The following is a 17,022-nucleotide window of genomic DNA, read 5'->3' as shown; positions in this document are numbered from 1 at the left end:
GCTAAGGGGACAACCCTAGGTGGGTTGAGGTTCCCACCAAGGGCATGTGACCTGGAATGGGGCCTGTGTTCTGAACGGGAAACTGTTGTAGTCTCCCTTGGCACAAGTGTGGACTGGGATTGGATGCACCGAGCCAGGCCAGACTCCAATGCCCTCTGGTGTCCTGGAGGACCAGGGTAGATGTGAGATGGACTAGGCAAGGTCTCAACCCCTACTAAGCCATGTGTGAGCCATATGTGGGTATGGATGAACCATGGCTGGGCTGAAACATCCAACAGCAAGGACCAGTTTGGGTTGAAGGCCAGTCAGGAAAAGCCAGTGTTCCTGCTAGGACAGGAGGTGAACTGAGTAGGGCTGGCTCATGGACCCACTGGTATGCGCAAAATCTGGTATTGGGAGAGATTCTGATGGAGGAGCCTTGGCAACTCCTCTGGCAGGACACAGACCCGGCAGGTAAGCGCAAGAAACATGATAGGAAACAGCCCAGAACAGGCCATGGAAAGTTACCCACTTGCATACATTTGGCATGGGCCGGGGGAAGACCAGGCTGATCTGTTCACGTCATCCACTGGCAAATCCGAGCACCAGAACAGTGTGGGTCGAGCCGGGTTCGGTCGCAACAAAAACTAGTGCACAATACGGAATGCCAAGGTGAGGTTGCCTGTACCAGATGTGACCACAGTGCCCAACCAGCATGCATGAGAACCAGGAAGGGGAGGGGTGGAGCCGGCAGGGGAATAAGGAAGGGTTCCTTTGCTGGACAACTATTCCCATTGGAGAGCGTGACCTGGGATGGGGACAGACCAGACTAGGCAGGGCTACAATACCTGTATGCCTCAGGTGGACTAGATCAGGGAAAAGCCAGGCTGGGCTGATTATTCCTACTGGTGCAAACAAAATTAGAGTGGGTGAGGGTTGTTTGGGCTTAGCTGCAGCTTCAGCTGGCAGAAGCTGGCACTGGGGCCTAGTTCTGTCAAGTCAAACCACAGAACTACCTGGAGAGAGCATAATCTGGGAGTGGGAGTGGCCTGGGAGGGAAAGAGTGGGCTCCTCCCTCTTGGGTTACCACTTCCATGGGAGGGCACAAAAACCAGGACAGGGGCTGGGGTGGAATGCGGTGTGGGACAGACTGGGCTACTGCTATACATACTGGAAAACCAGGGTAGGGGGCGGGCCTGGTGGGGGTTATTGTGGGTTGCTCCAACTAGGCTGCAGCTCCCAGTGGTTTATGCGAGGGCTGAGTATGTGCTGAACCAGGCTGGACTGCAACACCCATTGGTTCCAGTGGAAGTCAGGGCTGAAAACAGAACCAACCCAGCGATCGCAACCACCAGCTGATCGGGGTGATGGACTGTGCTGGGCCCTGTACTTGCTAGCACATACAAGAGTCTGGTCTGAGAACACCTCAAAGTTTCTTTGTGGTTCTCCCCAATCGAAATGCTGGACTCAGAATCCTAACCAAGAAAAGACAGAAAACAGAACAGGTCAATCAACCCTCTCAGCTATATGTTGGCAGCGAAATACAGGGCAAATGGAGACTCTATGATGGACTATGTCAATCAGTGGATTCTTCAAAGACCTCATAGTGCTTGGAGTGGCAAGACTGGTAGCGATTCATAACTGGTGAACTATCAAAACCACTTGAGCAAGAACCTCGGAGCATACCCTACAAGCGGGACCTGGGGAGGGTGGGAAATTGGGTGGGCCTTCTCCCTTAATACCCCTGTTTTAAACATGAAGGAAACAATATGGAAATAATAGTGTTACCCACTTTCCTATAGCCCGTGAACCTTTTTACTCCAATTAACTATGTAAAGATTTTTTTAATAAAAAAAAATTCTTCAAAAAAATTTAAAAAGAATTTTGGTAGTGATTGCATTGGATCTGTACATCACTTTGAGTAGTACTGATATCATAAAAATATTAAGTCTTCTAAGTAGTGAATACAGATATCTCTCCATTTATGATGTTTTATCTCAGCAGTGTTTTGTAGTTTTCATTCTTTTCCCTTCTTGGTTAAATTTATTTCTAACTATTTTATTCTTTTGGGTGTAATAACATCCAAATGTAATTGCTGTTCTTTTCTCTTTTTTGTATTATTTATTGTTATGTATAAAAGATGTGGGTCTGTAGTTTCTTTTTAAAGATATATTTATGTGAAAGGCAAACTTACAGAAAGGAACAAAGGGAGTAGGTGAAGGGTTGAGGAGACACACACACACACACACAAATCTATTTGTTGGTCACTCCTCAAGTAGCCACGACACCCAGAGCTGGGCCAGGCTGGTGCAAAGAGCCTGGAAGTCCATCTGGATCTCTCCTACAGGTAGCAGGTTCCCAAGTACATGGGCCATTTTCCTCTGCTTTCTCAGCTGCATTAGCAGGGAGCTGGTTCAGAAGTGGAGCATCCGGGACTTGAACTGGCCATTGATGGTTGCCGCAGGAGGGCAGAGCTTGCTTCTAACCTAGCAGACATTCTGACTTCAGACTGGAACCCGGAAAGGACAGCAGAAATCCACACCCCCTGAGGCAGCAGAGCCACTGCTGCACCAATGCGGACACAAGCCAATATTCCTCACCTAATAAGGACCAAAGCGACACCTGCTTCAGCTTCCACGTCAAGAGGGCTTTTAAACTCCCTGCACATTTCTTTCCTTGCTTTTCTGTTCCTTTGTAGTTCCCTTCTCCACATCTTTCTTTCCACCACATGGAGAAGAAAGGCCATCTACCTTCTTTCCTACACTTGGCTGATCTGTTCCTTTACAGGTGGTCGTTGAACCTAACAGCCATCATATGCAATGCTGGCCTTGCAGGCAGTAGTTTAAGACGCTATGCCCAATTCTGGCCCTGGGAACTGGTTTTTTTTTTTAAATTAATTAATTATTTTTACTGGAAAGGTAGCCTCCTTTACAGATAGGATATAGAAAGATCTTCTGTTCACTGGTTCATTCCCCAAGTGACTGCAACGGCTTGTGCCGAGCTGATCCAAAGCCAGGAGCCAGGAACCTTTCCTGGGTCTCCCACACGGGTACAGGGTCCCAAGGCTTTGAGCCGTCCTCGACTGCTTTCCCAGGCCACAAGCTGAATGGCAAGAGAGGCAGCCAGGATATGAAATGGTGCTCATAAGGGATGCCGGCACCAGGCCTGGGACTAGTTTTAAATATTCTATTGGATATGCAGTGAGCCCAAAAGCTTCTTATACGGATTTTCCTTATTCAACCCCCACCTACCTCTACTTCATGACTGCTCTGGGGAATTCCCAAGATCACGGGGGCTTTGGGGGTCTCCATCAGGTTTCTGTTAGATTCTCCATGTTTAGTTTCCTGGCTTCTCAGTTTTATAGTCAGTTACCATGCACTCACCCATTTTCCAGTTTTCAAAATTTCCTGCCTTCTACTCCTTTAGTGGTCTTGGGATTCCTGTGGCTTACCTACGCCATTTTAGTAGCTTTTCATTTAGCTGCCTTTCATGAGCCAGTTCTAACGGTGTGGTTTTTGTCACTGCCAGTCAAGCAGGGGCAGCCATTAGATTTGTCAGTTCATCACTAAGTTTACGGAACCTTAATAACAAAGTCACCAAGGCCAAAACGGTGGCTTGGGGAATGGCACTCTGTCTCATGCAGAGAGAACGCTAGAAAGCTAGGCAGGCTGGCCAGTTCCCTTAACAAATGAAAGACTGAGCTGATTTGTTTTGGGGGCCCCGAGTTCCCAATCAGAGGTTAGATTCCGGCTTTTCATGATCCAGGCAGAAAAGTGGTCATGCTTGTCTCTGATTGTTATAAATGAAATCCTCCTGAACATTTATCGTCCAAAGGACAGGATGTTTGCTTTGCTCCAGTATGATCCATGGTGAGTGTGAGGCAATCACGGATCAAACAAGAAGACAGGAGTTGATACTTGTGGAAGTCACAGGATGTTTCCTGGGCATTTTGTGTGCCTCTGCTTCTGATTCATTCCCCAAGTGACTGCAGTGACGTGTCCATAAAGGTACAAAGGACCTGGCTGGATCACACAGCAGCAGGGAGAGGTCCCACCTGTTCCTGACGGTGCGGGGTGTGGGTTTTGAGTCGCAGTTAAGGGTTGTTTTGCAATTGTTCACGGGTCAACTAGGCTCTACCTCTGCGGTTTCACCTCTGCAAAGCCAAATGTCTAAGTAATACAAGCTGTGTCTTCCTGTGGGGTCTGGAGGCCTCATGCTGCACTTTAGCCACTACGCAGAGGGGTTGATGTGTCTCAACTTCAGCCCTTCCCAGAGGCAGCACAGTTACATGCATACACGTGTGGACGTATGTGCACGCGTGAGTGCACACACACACACACACACACACACACACACACACCGTTTGTAATAGTTTAAGATGTACGAGAGGGTCTTGTGGGCTCCTCAGCTGCCTTCCCTCGGTGATCACACCTGACATAACTACAAACAACAGGCCTGTGGGACTCTTGGTCCACAGCCCCAATAGAGGTTTCTGTTCAGAGGTCCCCAGGCCGGACTCCCACCTGCACACCACTGGAAGACAAACTCCTGCAGCACAGTTTTGGGCTTACGTTTCTGCAGGAATGTCTTACACACTTGGGGTTTGTTGCCTGTGCAGATAAGAGGTGGACACCTGAACAATGTTTTTCGTTGCCAGCAGGACTGTGGCTAGTCTGCCTGTGGTTATGCAACACTTCTTTCTTAAGAAACCATGTGATAAGCTTCTCATAAAATTTAGTGCCAGGAAAAGGTCTGATTGTAAAAAAAAAAAAAAAGAAAGAAAGAAAGAAAGGAAAGAAAAACTTGCTTTGTCACACAATGAGTACCAAGGTAAATGATCTTTCTTTGATTCCCTTTGCCCTGGCCGTCAGAAATCCAGTACTATTTTAATTTAAGTATTCCTTGTCTCTCTCCCTTTAAATAACTTCTCATTTTCCTTTTTGTCTTCCTCTAATTGGACAGGCCCACAACCCCTAATCCATAATTCCAAAATGCAAAAAATTCTAAAAATGGAACATTAAAAAAAATTTCATGGAGCACTTCATGAATATTCATATAAGTACTGAATACTAATGAGTTTGATTTCAGGGTGCTGTCCCAAACCCCTCTAGGGATGTTACATAACACACAGCACAGTCAGGTCTTCCTAAAATTGTAAGGATTCTGAGTTCTGAGTGGTTCTAACCCTGAGGTCTGGAGGCAGGTGACGGAGGACTTAGGAGAGTCTGCAAGGACTCAGGTCTTCGGTTAAGGTTGCGTGGCCTGTAGAGGCTCTAAGAAGGCCATGGGCGGGGGCATGACTTGATGGAGGTCACTGGTGATATTACCTGCCTCTGGAGCATCCTGTGGTCGGACTTTCTTGGTCAATTTCAGAGCTGCTTCAAGGTCATAGACTTGGGAGCGGGTGAACTTCAGCTCTCTGCGTAGCTCATTAATTTCCTTGATCAGAGAGACATTTTCCTAGAGGAAAGAGAGGGAGTATGAATGGATGAGTGATGGGTGGGCACGGGGCCCGTCCTCGTGGGGCTGGGGATCCACTGTTGGATCTTTATTCTTCTCACTGCTCAGCCTCTTGAGACACCAGTACTCTGAGTGGCCTCGGTGCCATTTCCATCCATCCACGCTGTTTCCAACTCCAGCGGCAGTGCTTTTTTGAGCACTTTCAAAATATGGACTAAATGCATTTATGCGACACAGTCACTCGATGGCTAGAGTCTATTACAATCAGTTTTACAGAAGAGGGACCTGAGGCACACGGACTATGTAACTTGTTCACATTACATAGCTAGCAAGTGGCAGGTCCAAGATTCCAGCTCCAAAAGTTTGAAAGTACTGTGCTACACTGTATTCATTTTCTTGGTCCCCTTCACTTATTAGACCTGTATTTACAAGGCTTCCACTGGGTCCTGAGAATGCAGACAGACGTAAGCAAGGGTCCTGCCCTCAACAAGCTGTTTAGTAACACAGAACAGCAAACAGATAATCAATTGCTGTTATATCCAGCTGAAGTTCTCTTATCTGTTGGATGAAGATTCATCCCTCCCTTCCATAAATATGTGCATATGCTTTTAATGGTTTGTGGAAAATGGAATTAAAAGATTAATTTATTTTAGTACAAATGTTCTTTTGAAATCCAAGCATAGTTTTTTCGTAACATTTATTTCTCATGAACCTCTGGAAGATTCCTTGTATAAGTGGATTCCACACATTTTTTGCACTCTGGGACCAAGTGACCCCTTTTCAAACATCTGCCTTTTGCTTCATGCACAGCGCCAGGGCCCCAAGCTGGCACTTGGGGGTTCTGGTCCCCATGGGCCAGTGCTCATCCTGTCCACCACGAGGCCTTGCTCCTGACCATGCAAATGAACACCGGCGCTTCCCATTCATGGAGTTTTCGAACTCAGGAGGTCCACAGTGGGTCCTGGGAATCTGCATGTCTGACCAGCTCCCGAGAGATGCTGCTGTTGGTCCTCAGGCCGGACCAAAGCCCTCGAAGGTTTGAGCCCCCAGAGGAGGCAAAAGCAAAACAGATGGCTGCAGGACCAGCTTTGTAGCAGGAGCTTTCCCTTGGGTCGATGCCTCAGGAGCCGCAGTGTGGACAGGATGATCTCCCGTCTGAGTGGTGACCATGGACACATGGGTTGGGGACCCCGAGACTCTTTCACTAAGCGTATGTCTGTCCCTCTAGAGGTCTAACGTGTGGATTCATCTCGTCAGGAAAAGCTTCTCTGGCTGCCCGTGAGATGCCCGCTCCTTCTCACCAGTCTCACTCTCCGAACTAGAGCCTGTGGTTCAAAGGAGTGCCTAGTTTTTCTTCTGTTGTCTCTTCTGTGAACACCAACCTGCACCTTACCTTTCCAGATGCTAGCTCTCTGCTGGTTTCCTTTCCAGAAACTTCTCTATGCTCACTCTGTCAGGAATGACACCATGGCGTCAGTACCTGTGTATCAGGGGCAGGAACTGTGGACCCTTTCGTGTGCGAAGTGCTCCATCCACAGATAAGGGATGGATGAGCAGACGAGTGACAACGCAACAGATGCCGAGCTGAGGTCAGATGCAATCCTCCCTCACAGGGCAATCAGAGACTGAGGGGGAAGGGAGGGGCGGGCGCCCTCCCAAGAGCAGAGGGAGCCCCCAGAGAGCCACGAGGAGCTCCTGGCAATTTAGCCAAGTGGCTCTTGCCCCACTCTTCCTGTTTGTCGGCTCCACTTCTCCTGCTTCATTCAATAAAGTCATAATACGATAAAGACGAGAAGCTCCCAGTGCTGCTCTTCGGCACTCTCCATTTGCATCTGTAGTCATTTCCTCCTCTGCGTCCTCTCCAAGGCTGTGTTACTGGATCCCACTGAGCTGGTGCTGGTGCTGGGTCTCTGGCTCAGCCTGCTTGCTGCGATTAGGAATCAGCCCGCAGCTCTTCTCCTTGTTCTCCTCCTTGGCCCCAGAATCTCTGCCCTGATGGCTTCCCAACCATCCCGACCCTCGATTTCCAGCTGTTGGATCTCTCTGCTATGACATCTCCATGACATGTCATCAACTAAAGGGGCTCTCGGGGTATGACTCTGACTCAAGACCACCTTGTTTTCTGATTGTTCATCCCTCACTCCTTCCCGCCACCTGTGGACGAGTGCTTGAAGGCTTTCTACCGTTACAGTATGGACATGAGAGGGCCTGCTTGGCTCTGGAGCACAGAAATACTCGCAGACTCTGAATCTGGGGCCCAACCCAATGTGAGGAAGGCTCCCAGGGGAGACAGAAGATGGAGAAAAGTCTTCCAGGCCTGGGGCCAAGTGTTCCAGGCAGAACATCAGATGCTAATAGCTGGATGATGAGAATAAAGAGTAATAAATTATAAGTGTGAGGGTAGACTGGATTCCTGCAAGATGGACAGCCCTGGGCACACATCACCTCACTTCTCTGTCCATCAACCTTATGAAAAACATATTGCTTGACTGATTTTATCTGAGGATACTTGGGATGGTGCACAGACCCTGCAGCGGGGGATGGTGGCTGCGTCCAGGGCATCTTGCTTCTCTGTGTCGGCTGATTCTACACTTTGCTTTCTCTCTTCCCATTCATGCCACCTCCATTCTGGGTTCTCCCTGCGTGTTTTCTGGAGGGGCCCGTGTTCAGAAGTATCCAAAGGTCATGTTGAGGTCATCTGCATATCTTTCAGTATCTCTGTGATTGAAAAATGCGAATGAACGTGGGGCAGCTCTTTGGCATGGCAGTTAAGTCACCTATTGAGACCCCGGCATCCGATGTCAGGGTGGGCTTGGCTCTCCATGGCTCCTTCTGCTGATGCTGACCCTGGAGGATAGCAAGTAGTTCAAGCAGTTGGCTTCCTGCCACCCACAAGGGAGGCTTGGGCTGAATCAGTCATTCCTGGCTGTAGCTTGGCTCAGGCCCAGCTACTGTGGGCATCTGAGGAGTGAACTAAAGAACGGACACACTCTCTGTCTCAAGTTAAAAAACAGACAAGTGGATTAAACTTTGTGTTCCTGATCTTTCCATCCCACCTAGCTAATGGGCTGTGGGGGAAAATCCAACTTGAGGTCGATCAAGTGGCCTGTCTTGGGAACGTGGAGCTCACGGCTGGCGTTCTAAACCAGGGGCAGTGTGCTGTTTCAGGGCCTTCCCTGTGGGCAGAGAAGAGAAAGGAATGCCTGTAGCACCCTCTACTGGCCTACCCTGAGTTGACACCTGTGCCTTGCAATGTGGAAAAGCCAGGCAGCAGGGCCGGAACTTGGAGGTCTTGCCCCACTGGCGTCTGTCTGGACTCACTTAATGGAACTGTCATCCACCTACCTGCACTCATGAGCCACCCGCGAATTCTTCTCCATCCTTCCCGCTTCCCTCCATGCCTAACCTGACATTCCTCCAATGTTACCTGTTTCTATTGCCTTTCCCCTTATCCTCGTCCGTCATCTCCCAACAGGTGTTCCTGCCACATGCCTCTCCACCCTGCCAACCGAGTTCACTCTTTGGAACAAAAATGACACCATACCTACGTCAGAAACCCTGGGTGGTGCTGATGTATGGGGGCAAACTCTGCACCTTGCCTGGCACACGTCCCTCACCCTCCGACAGTCCACAAAACCCCGAGGTGCACTCTGGATCCGCAGCCCCGTGACAGCCTCGCTCTCTGCTGTTTGGTTTCATTTCGCTTCTTTTCCTTCCTTCCTTGTCTTTTCTAAGATTTATTTATTTTTATTGCAAAGGCAGATTTATAGAGACAGAAGGAAAGACAGAAACATCTTCCATCCACTGTTTCACTGCCCAAGTAGCCACAATGGCTGAAGCTGAGCCAGTCTGAAGCCTGCAGCCAGGAACTTCCTCCAGGTCTCCCACACGGGTGCAGGGTGCCAGGCTTTGGGCCATCCTCGACTGCTTTCCCAGGCCACAAGCAGGGAGCTGGGTGGAAATTGGAGCAGCCAGGACATGAACCGGAGCCCATATGGGATTCCAGCACTTGCAGGCAGAGGATGAGCCAATGGAGCCATCACTCAGCCCTCTCCTCTGCTTACTCTCAGGCTGTCTCCACTGTCCACTTGTTCCCTGAGACCCCTTTGCTTACCCTGGAGCCCAGTTCAAATGCCACTTCCCCCTCCGAAGTCTTTTGTGAGTGCCTAAAGCACAACAGAGGCTTCCTTCCCTTGGGAGCGCCCCGCACTGGATGGAGCAGACACTGTTTGGCTGAGGGGAGGGGAACTCTCACATTCATCAGGAATTCTCTATGGCTCAGAGTGCTGCGTGAGAAGCACCCTGATACAATGTGGACCGAATGAATGGGAGATATGTCCCACATATCTGTATGTCACAACTCGTCCTATTTCCAGTTGTGCGGTGTGCTCAGGAATGCAAGGGGGTGGCTCTGGGCTCCTATCTGAATACACAGATGAGGCAGTGGCCTCATTTCCTGTTATCTCCTAAGGAGTTGCTCTCGGATGCCACAGCCACCCCAACCCTCCATGGCCTTCTTGGATTGAAGCACTGGGATCCTGCCACGTGTAGATGCTGCTCCACCCAGTTCCTGACCAACATGTGCTAAGGTAGCAGGAGCCTGGAGCTGCCTGCAGGGGTGCCGTACAACTCCCTGTACCTCCAGGCCACAGACATCCCCTGGTCCATGCTCCACCATGGGATTTCCATCTGGGTTCCTGATAAGTCCCTGTGTGGAGAAGGAGCAGGCCAGGGGTGTGCTGAGTGGCCATGTGCACGCAGCCAGCATCCCAGGCTTTACCCTGTGGGGTTGAGAGCTCTGTACTGTCTCCCCAGCATCCACAATAGGGAGCGGCTTCTGGGAAAGTTAAGGCACTCCCCCCAGGCCTCCTGGCAAATGAGCAGCTGAAGCAGCACAACCTGGGTGTGCACAGCCCTGTACCCAGGTTTGCCTGCACTGGCCCTGCCACCTGGCCTGGCCCTGGGCCAGTCCATCTTGTGAGTTCAGGATCAAAGAAGAAAATGGTTTTTATCAGCCAGATACCCCTGGAGGGGAGGAGGGGGAGGATGTGTGTATGTGTGTTGTTGTTGGACACTTTTAAAAAAAATCTCCCAAACTTCTTGCAAACAAAGTTCTTACACAAAGCCACTCTGTGATGTCTCTGGCTGAGGAGATGGGGAGCCACAGCTCTGTCCCCTGGGAACTTTCTCGTTCTGGTTGTCTGAGTCACTTTTCTGCAGCCACAGGAACCCCTGGCCTCCAGCCCAGCACACCAGCTCACAATGCTGCAGTACAGAAGCCCCCCTCCAGGATTCCCCTGTGGATGGGGGCTGTCTGCCAGCCACCCAAGCCTTCCTTCTCCCAGCCCAGCCCAGCACCCACTAGGGAGGCCTGACGCCTACCCCAAGCAGCCTTGTATGGCTGCCTGCACCCTCCTCCCGGCCTGTGGTCTTCCCTCAGTTCCTTCCTTTCCTCCTCCAATGGAATTGGCTTCTGGGCATCTGTTTGGCATGGACAGAGAGCCACCCCTTGGTGGACTCCTTTTATCTGTGCTCCAGTGACAGGACACAGGTGACAGTTGTGTCCCTATGATGCCTACTCATGCTGTCACTCTGCTCCACACCCAGCCTGTTGCACCCCAGAGGTCCCGGGGAGCTTGCTGGGATCCAGGCCCTTGAGCTCCTTTGCAAAGGCTCTGTGTGAGTGTTGGAGCCTAACAGGGTGCCACCCAGAAGGCCTGCTCCTCTGCGCTCCCAGCTGCTTCCATGGCTCAGGCACCGGGCAGTGACTCAATGGAGGGGCAGCTTGCTGGCAAGGATGCACAGAACTCTGGTGGGAGAATCCCCAGGGGGCAATCCTGAGAACAGGTCCCCGTGGTGGGAGTAAGGACTCATTAAGTCAGAGTGAGGCCTACTCAGGTTGGGTGTGGCCAACTCAGGACCCAAAAGATAAGGGTGGGGAGGGTGGAGACAGGCGTGCCCCAGCAAGTGTGAAAAGCAGAACAAAAGCAGAAAAACACAGGTAGATGAGCAACGCTGGAAGCTAAAGTGCCATGGATGGAGATCTCCAGGGACCAGAGGCCGAATAGAGGAGCGAAACGGGATGCTGGCGTGCCTCGCTCGAGACCGGTCAGAGCAAAGAGCACAGGAGTCTGGTGAAGTAGGGGGCCTTGGTGGTGTGCGGGTGGCCATGCAGGTACTTAGAAAACCTCTTCGGTGGGGCTGGCATTGTGGTGTAGCACATAAAGCCTCTGCCTGTGATGCTGGCATTCCATATGGGCACTGGCTTGTGTCCTGGCTGCTTTACTTCCCATCCAGCTTCCTGCTAATGGCCTGGGGAAAAGCAGCAGAAGATGCCCTGGTGCTTGGGCCCCTGACACCCACGTGGGAGACCCTCATGATGCTCTTGCCTCCAGCGTGGTTCAGACCTGGCCATTGTGGGTCATCTAGGGAGTGAACTCTGACTTTAAAACAAATAACAGATATTTTAAAAAGAAACCTCGTTGGTGGGGGGGTGGCTCTTGGCCACCGTCACAGTCTGGAGATCAGGAGATTCAGAAGCGAGGAGCAGAAAGAAGCACCAGGGGAGGCTACTAGCTTCCCGATGGGCAGACGCACAGATGGGAGCCTGGGCTGAGGGTTCAGCCAGGCAGAGCGCGGCACGCGGTACCTGCATGATGCGCACATAGTCAGTGCGGTGCAGCTCGCCCTCCTTGACTACCTTCTTCTTAAGCGTGGCCAGGCTCCGCTCCAGATGCTCCCGTTGGCGGGCGTACTCCTGCTGCAGGTCTGTGTTCAGCCCTGCGATCTCCACCTGATGGGTTGAGGGAGCTCTCAGCGAAGGGGGCGGGGAGGGGAGCCCACGCAAGGCGCAAGGCGGCGTGGGGCAGGGTCAGGCCAGGTGGCTGTTGGGGGTTGGGGAGCTCCAGCTCACCATGTCTGCCCGCTGCACATACTTCTCAAAGAGACCCCGGACCTTCTCCTTCAGCAACCGGGGCTCCTGGATGTAGGCCACGCAGTTGTGAAGGTCCGTCTTAAACCGCTTGACCAAGGCCTCTAAGTCTCGCTCCTGCAATTAGAGACAAACGGGGTGTTCGGTGGCTGTGAGTGGGGGCTAAGGGCACAGAAAGGGACTACAGCCGCCTCATGTGGAACCTTGTGCTGTTAGGGACCACGCTGGGCAGGAAGCCAGAGATGGGCTCAAGGCCAAGGGATAGAAGCCCTGAGACTTGAACACTCAGTCTCCTTCAATCCCCTCAGGAGGGGCACCTCATCTGTGGGAAGCTCTCTCTGTGGGCCCTGGTTTTCCTTCAGGACCCCAGGCCTTCGGAGATGAGTACCCACCCTGTTCCTTTGGAACCAGGGTAGGTGGCCACATTTCTTCCTGGCAGCTTGCTCCCCACCCCCAGCCACTCACCTAGTGGAGTATCGTTCTTGGCAGCAGGAGTGCTGTTGGGGGTGGGTGGTGAACCCCCTCCCCTCCCCACAACTCAGGCACTCAGGCTGGCCCACACTTGGGCTGGATGCCCTCTTTTCTCCCTGTTGTGTCTGATACCTGCAGCCTGTACCTTGAGCTAGACAGAAGGCCTCTCCTTTCTCTTCATTCCCCTGGCCTTTTATCCACATTCTGTGGTTTCTGCCTTGAATTCTAAACGACCGTGTGGATGGGCCACAAATCCCCGTCAGCGGTGAAGGGCCTCTCGGTTGGTGCTGGTAGCTTTGTCACTTCTAGCATGACCCAGGGCAGGGCCAGTACTTGGCATGGAGGCTGGGAACATCCATCCTGATTCAGTGATGGAGTTGCCTCTGAGCGGGAAGAAGGATGCAAAACCATGTTCTGTCCAGGGGTTGCAAGACCTAGCTTCCAGGACTAGCTCTGCACATACTACCTGGCTCTGGGGGAAGGTCTTCAGCTTCTGAGTTTCTCTGGCCTTCCTTTCCTGACTCATGATGCCAATAGGCCACCCACAAGGATTTCCTGACCTTGGCTGAGTTCTGGTGACCATGGCCTTGAGCCACTGGTCACAGATGACCTCTCTGAGCATGTGCTTCCTTGGGATGGACAAGACAAAGGCTACGGGTGATCCCGTGCACCTTCCCTCGATCGTGTGACCCAGCGTCATTTCAGAGTTTCAGGTGGGTGTAGTCATGTCCGTTTGCATGAGTCTGCCTGAGATCAGGCAGCACTGTCAGCAAGGAAAGAAGGTGGGTGACAGCAGGAAGAGTGTCCCTGCCGTGGCCTGGTCCCATCCCTATCCCGCTGGACCTGGGAGGTGCCCACACCTTCTGTCTCTCTCTGCGCATTTCCTGATCAGTGGCCCTGAGCTTCTGCCACAGTTCCGTGATGTTCAGCTCCAGCTGCGTGTTCTGCTTATGAAAGTGCTCCAGCTCAGCTTCCATCTGCAGAGAACGAAGGGGGGAGGTCATGGTCAGGTGAGGAGGAGGACGGAATTGGCCTTGAGAGCTGGTGTCTTCCAATGGGAACACTTCCCCTGACTGCTTTCCAGTTCCCATCTGTGTTCAATGGGCTGAAATCTTTCTTCTTGCTCTCACTCTCTCAACAGCTTCGGCCTGGGATAGGTGTTTGGTGTGGTGGTTAAGACACTCCCAGGAATGCCCGCATCCCATACCTAGCTTCAAACTCTGGCTTGCTTCCCACTGAGCTTCCTGCTTCTGAACACCTTAAGAAGCAGCAGGGATGGCGCAGGTACTCAGGTCCCTGCCAGACTTATGGCAGGCGGTGACTGAGGCCAGCTTCTTGGTCTGCTCCAGCCCTGGCTGTTAGGGGCACCTGGGGAGTGAACCAGCGGATGGAAGATTTTCTGTCTCACTCTTTCTCTGAAACTCTGCCATTCAAATAAATGAAAAAACCATAAAAAGAAAATGAAAGCAGTGGAGTTGGGGTTCAAACCCAGGTGTTCTAACAGGGAATGTGGGTATCCCGAGCGGTGTCCTCAGTGTCGTGCCAAGCACGGGGCTCTACCACGGCTATATTTGTGTTAACCAAGGATGCATGAATGAGCTGGGGAGCTTCTGATCAGGAGAAGGCTGAGTATGAGCTCCCAGTGGATGCAACTCTGTCCAAAGCAAAGGAGGGATGTTCCATTTCCCTCCACACTCTTGATAATAGGGAAGCATGCTGGCTACTTGTGGGGGAATGAGAAGTTCAGTGTGTCCTCGCATGGCTTGGTGGAGCAGTCCTTGAGACCCTTTGGTCAGATTTCATAGCTCTTGGCAACCTAACGTGCCTCATCTCTATCCTGGGGGTAGTCTTTAATTCTCTGTTAAAAGAGCCCCTCGACATTGACACCTGGCATGAAGGCAGCACTCAAAATGTGCTGATGAACAAATTGATGAATCAATGGCTGTGCAGTGCACATAGTGGGTGAAGGGAGGGCAGCGAGGGTGTGAGCAGGGGCGGAAGCAACCTGCCTCTGGGAGATAAAGATGGGCAGGTAGTGGCAGTAGAGCTGGCCAGAGCAGTTGGGCATACACAGCCAGTATGGGTGCTTGGGTGGCTACAGAAAGAATGTGCCCATTATATAGGGCATCCAGTTGTCACAGGCTCAGAGGCGTGACCGTGATGGAGAGGCCGTCTGTATCCTTAAGAAGCCTCCATTGTTGGGGCTGGGGGAGAAAGCAGAGTTAATGTGGGGAGCCTGGTGTGATGACTCAGTTGGCTAGTCCTCCCCCTTCAAGTTCTGGGATCCCCTATGGGCGCTGGTTTGTGTCCCAGTTAGGTCTTTCTCCCCAACTCTCCTTCTGTCTGTAAATCTGCCTTTCCAATAAAAATACATAAATCTTAAAACAAAGAGAGAATATAAGGTTACCTGTGACACAGGTAGAAATCAGCCTGTGTGAGCACGGGGAGACGTGTGGGCAGCACCCAGGGAAGCGCTGCTGTAGGCGGGTTCCGTGAGAGGAGTGAGTAGCAGAGGGCGAAAGGGACAGGAGACTTGTAGGCAGGGAGGAGAGAGCAGGCCAGAGGCATGGCAGCCTGGGCCTCCCTGCTGGCTCCCAGGGAGGCAGGGTGTCTGTGCCAGGCTGCGCTGAGGATGGAGGCAACGGGAGGGACCGCAGAGGGCATTGGCTGAGCTATGTGCATTCCATGGAACACAAGGGCAGAAGGGTCGCAAGTTTGGCCTGAGTGCTGAAAGCAAGTGCACGGGGCCCCAAGGGGTTTCCCAGGAGTGGGGTGATTGCACCTGCATCTCAAGGAGACTGATGCAGAGGGCTTGGTACAAAGGGCACAATGGCAGCCAGGCAGACCAGTCAGGAGGCTGCACCCTGGCCTCCTAAAACCAGGGAGCCAACAGCTGCAACATGGAAAGGCAGGTCTGAATGCTTACAGCCAGCTGTGTGTGCCCTTCTCCGGCCTTGCTGGGGGCAACAGCAGCAGATTAGGTCAGAATGGAAGAGGGACAGGAATCTCTCCTCTTTTGCTCTGGTTCTTAGGCAAAACTTCAAACTTCTTTGACAAGAATCTGTCTCTTGTGTCCAGACTTCTGGCACAGGGGGTTTTGCTGCCTGAGTGCTGGTTTGGTTTCCTGATGCTGCACCTCTGATCTAGCCTCCTGGCAAGGTGTCTGCCAAAGCAGAAGAGGATGGCCCCAATACTTGGGCCCCTGCACCCAAGTGGGAGAACGGGGTGGAGTTCCAGGCCTCCGGCCTTGGCCTCGCTCAGTCCTGGCTGACGTGGCTACCTGGGGAAGGAACCAGTGGATGGAAGTTGGCTTGTAGTCTCTTTGTGTGTCTCTCCCACTCTCTATGTAACTGCCTTTCAAGTAAACAAACTTTTTAAAAAACAATACTCTATTTTAGAGAAAAATTCAGAAAAATGTCAAATGTAGGTCACAGGCTACACAGCTGGCGTCCCTTTCCGGGGTGCAGAGCCTGCCTCCTTCCCCCGGGGTGTTTATCACACTCAGGCATTCTCAGCGGGCTGGGTTACAATGTCCCTGGCAGAGGGTGCTTCTGGCATCCAGTGGGCAGAGACAAGGAGACTGCTCCCGCCCTACAACTCACAGGACAGACACTCCACTGCAGAGGACTGCCCACTCCCATAAGTCACTGGTGCTGAGGCTGAGGAACCCTGTGCTGGGTGAAAGAATGCATGATGTGTTCTGGAAACCTCTCCCCTAGAAAGGAAGGGAAGACCCCTGAGTCAGTGGAGGAAGCTGGACAAGTCCCTACAGACGGGTACCTAGATCTCTGCCCCCCACCCAACAGTGGGGGCTTGAAGCATCCCTTCTATAGGAGAGGGGACTTTGAGGGTCCTTGATTCCACCCTCCCCAGAAGGCACCGGCCCAGCTATCAGCCTTGGCAGCAAGTGGCACCAGGGACAGGAGTGGGAAGACTCTGTCAGAATCAGTGCCAAGGGGCAGGCACTGTCCCTGCTAAGCATGAAGGCTGTGGCGACCCATCTCCACTGGACTGCAACAGCTGTCGGGGGAGACACCACCAGCCTAGCCTTAATCCCAATGGCAGATGTCGAGTGAGCTATGCTTTCCAGGGCCCCGAAGTACAAGGGTCTTTCAGATGGGTGGGACTCTGCGCTTCCTTTTTTTTTTGAAAGAGGTATTTATTTTATTTGAAAGATAATT

General features: G+C 52.0%; 1 protein-coding gene and 1 long non-coding RNA gene across 3 annotated transcripts in view; one reads left to right on the top strand and one right to left on the bottom strand.

The window, feature by feature from the left end:
• The window catches only part of CFAP57 (cilia and flagella associated protein 57), a 73,548-nt gene that overhangs the window by 7,356 nt on the left and 49,170 nt on the right, over positions 1-17,022 (bottom strand). Inside the window, exons 18-21 of the mRNA XM_040974328.1 lie at positions 13,702-13,818; positions 12,353-12,487; positions 12,089-12,232; positions 5,307-5,439 (exon numbers count right to left, since the gene is read on the bottom strand). Of these exons, the coding sequence (XP_040830262.1) occupies positions 5,307-5,439; positions 12,089-12,232; positions 12,353-12,487; positions 13,702-13,818 (529 nt within the window). The remainder of the gene's footprint in view (positions 1-5,306; positions 5,440-12,088; positions 12,233-12,352; positions 12,488-13,701; positions 13,819-17,022) is intronic.
• Positions 11,424-14,110, top strand: LOC121152309. Of its 2 annotated transcripts, none has more exons than XR_005883254.1 (3): positions 11,424-11,547; positions 13,555-13,851; positions 13,983-14,110. It is a non-coding gene; the product is annotated as an uncharacterized LOC121152309 (long non-coding RNA). The 2 variants fall into 2 exon arrangements; XR_005883253.1 differs by having other exon boundaries at positions 13,547-13,851.

Source organism: Ochotona curzoniae, unplaced genomic scaffold (assembly GCF_017591425.1).
Source record: "Ochotona curzoniae isolate NIBS_2020 unplaced genomic scaffold, NIBS_Ocur_1.0 contig_2404, whole genome shotgun sequence".
NCBI classification, from domain to species: domain Eukaryota; kingdom Metazoa; phylum Chordata; class Mammalia; order Lagomorpha; family Ochotonidae; genus Ochotona; species Ochotona curzoniae.
Note: the sequence above shows the minus strand (reverse complement) of the source record. Positions and strands in the feature narration are given on the sequence as shown.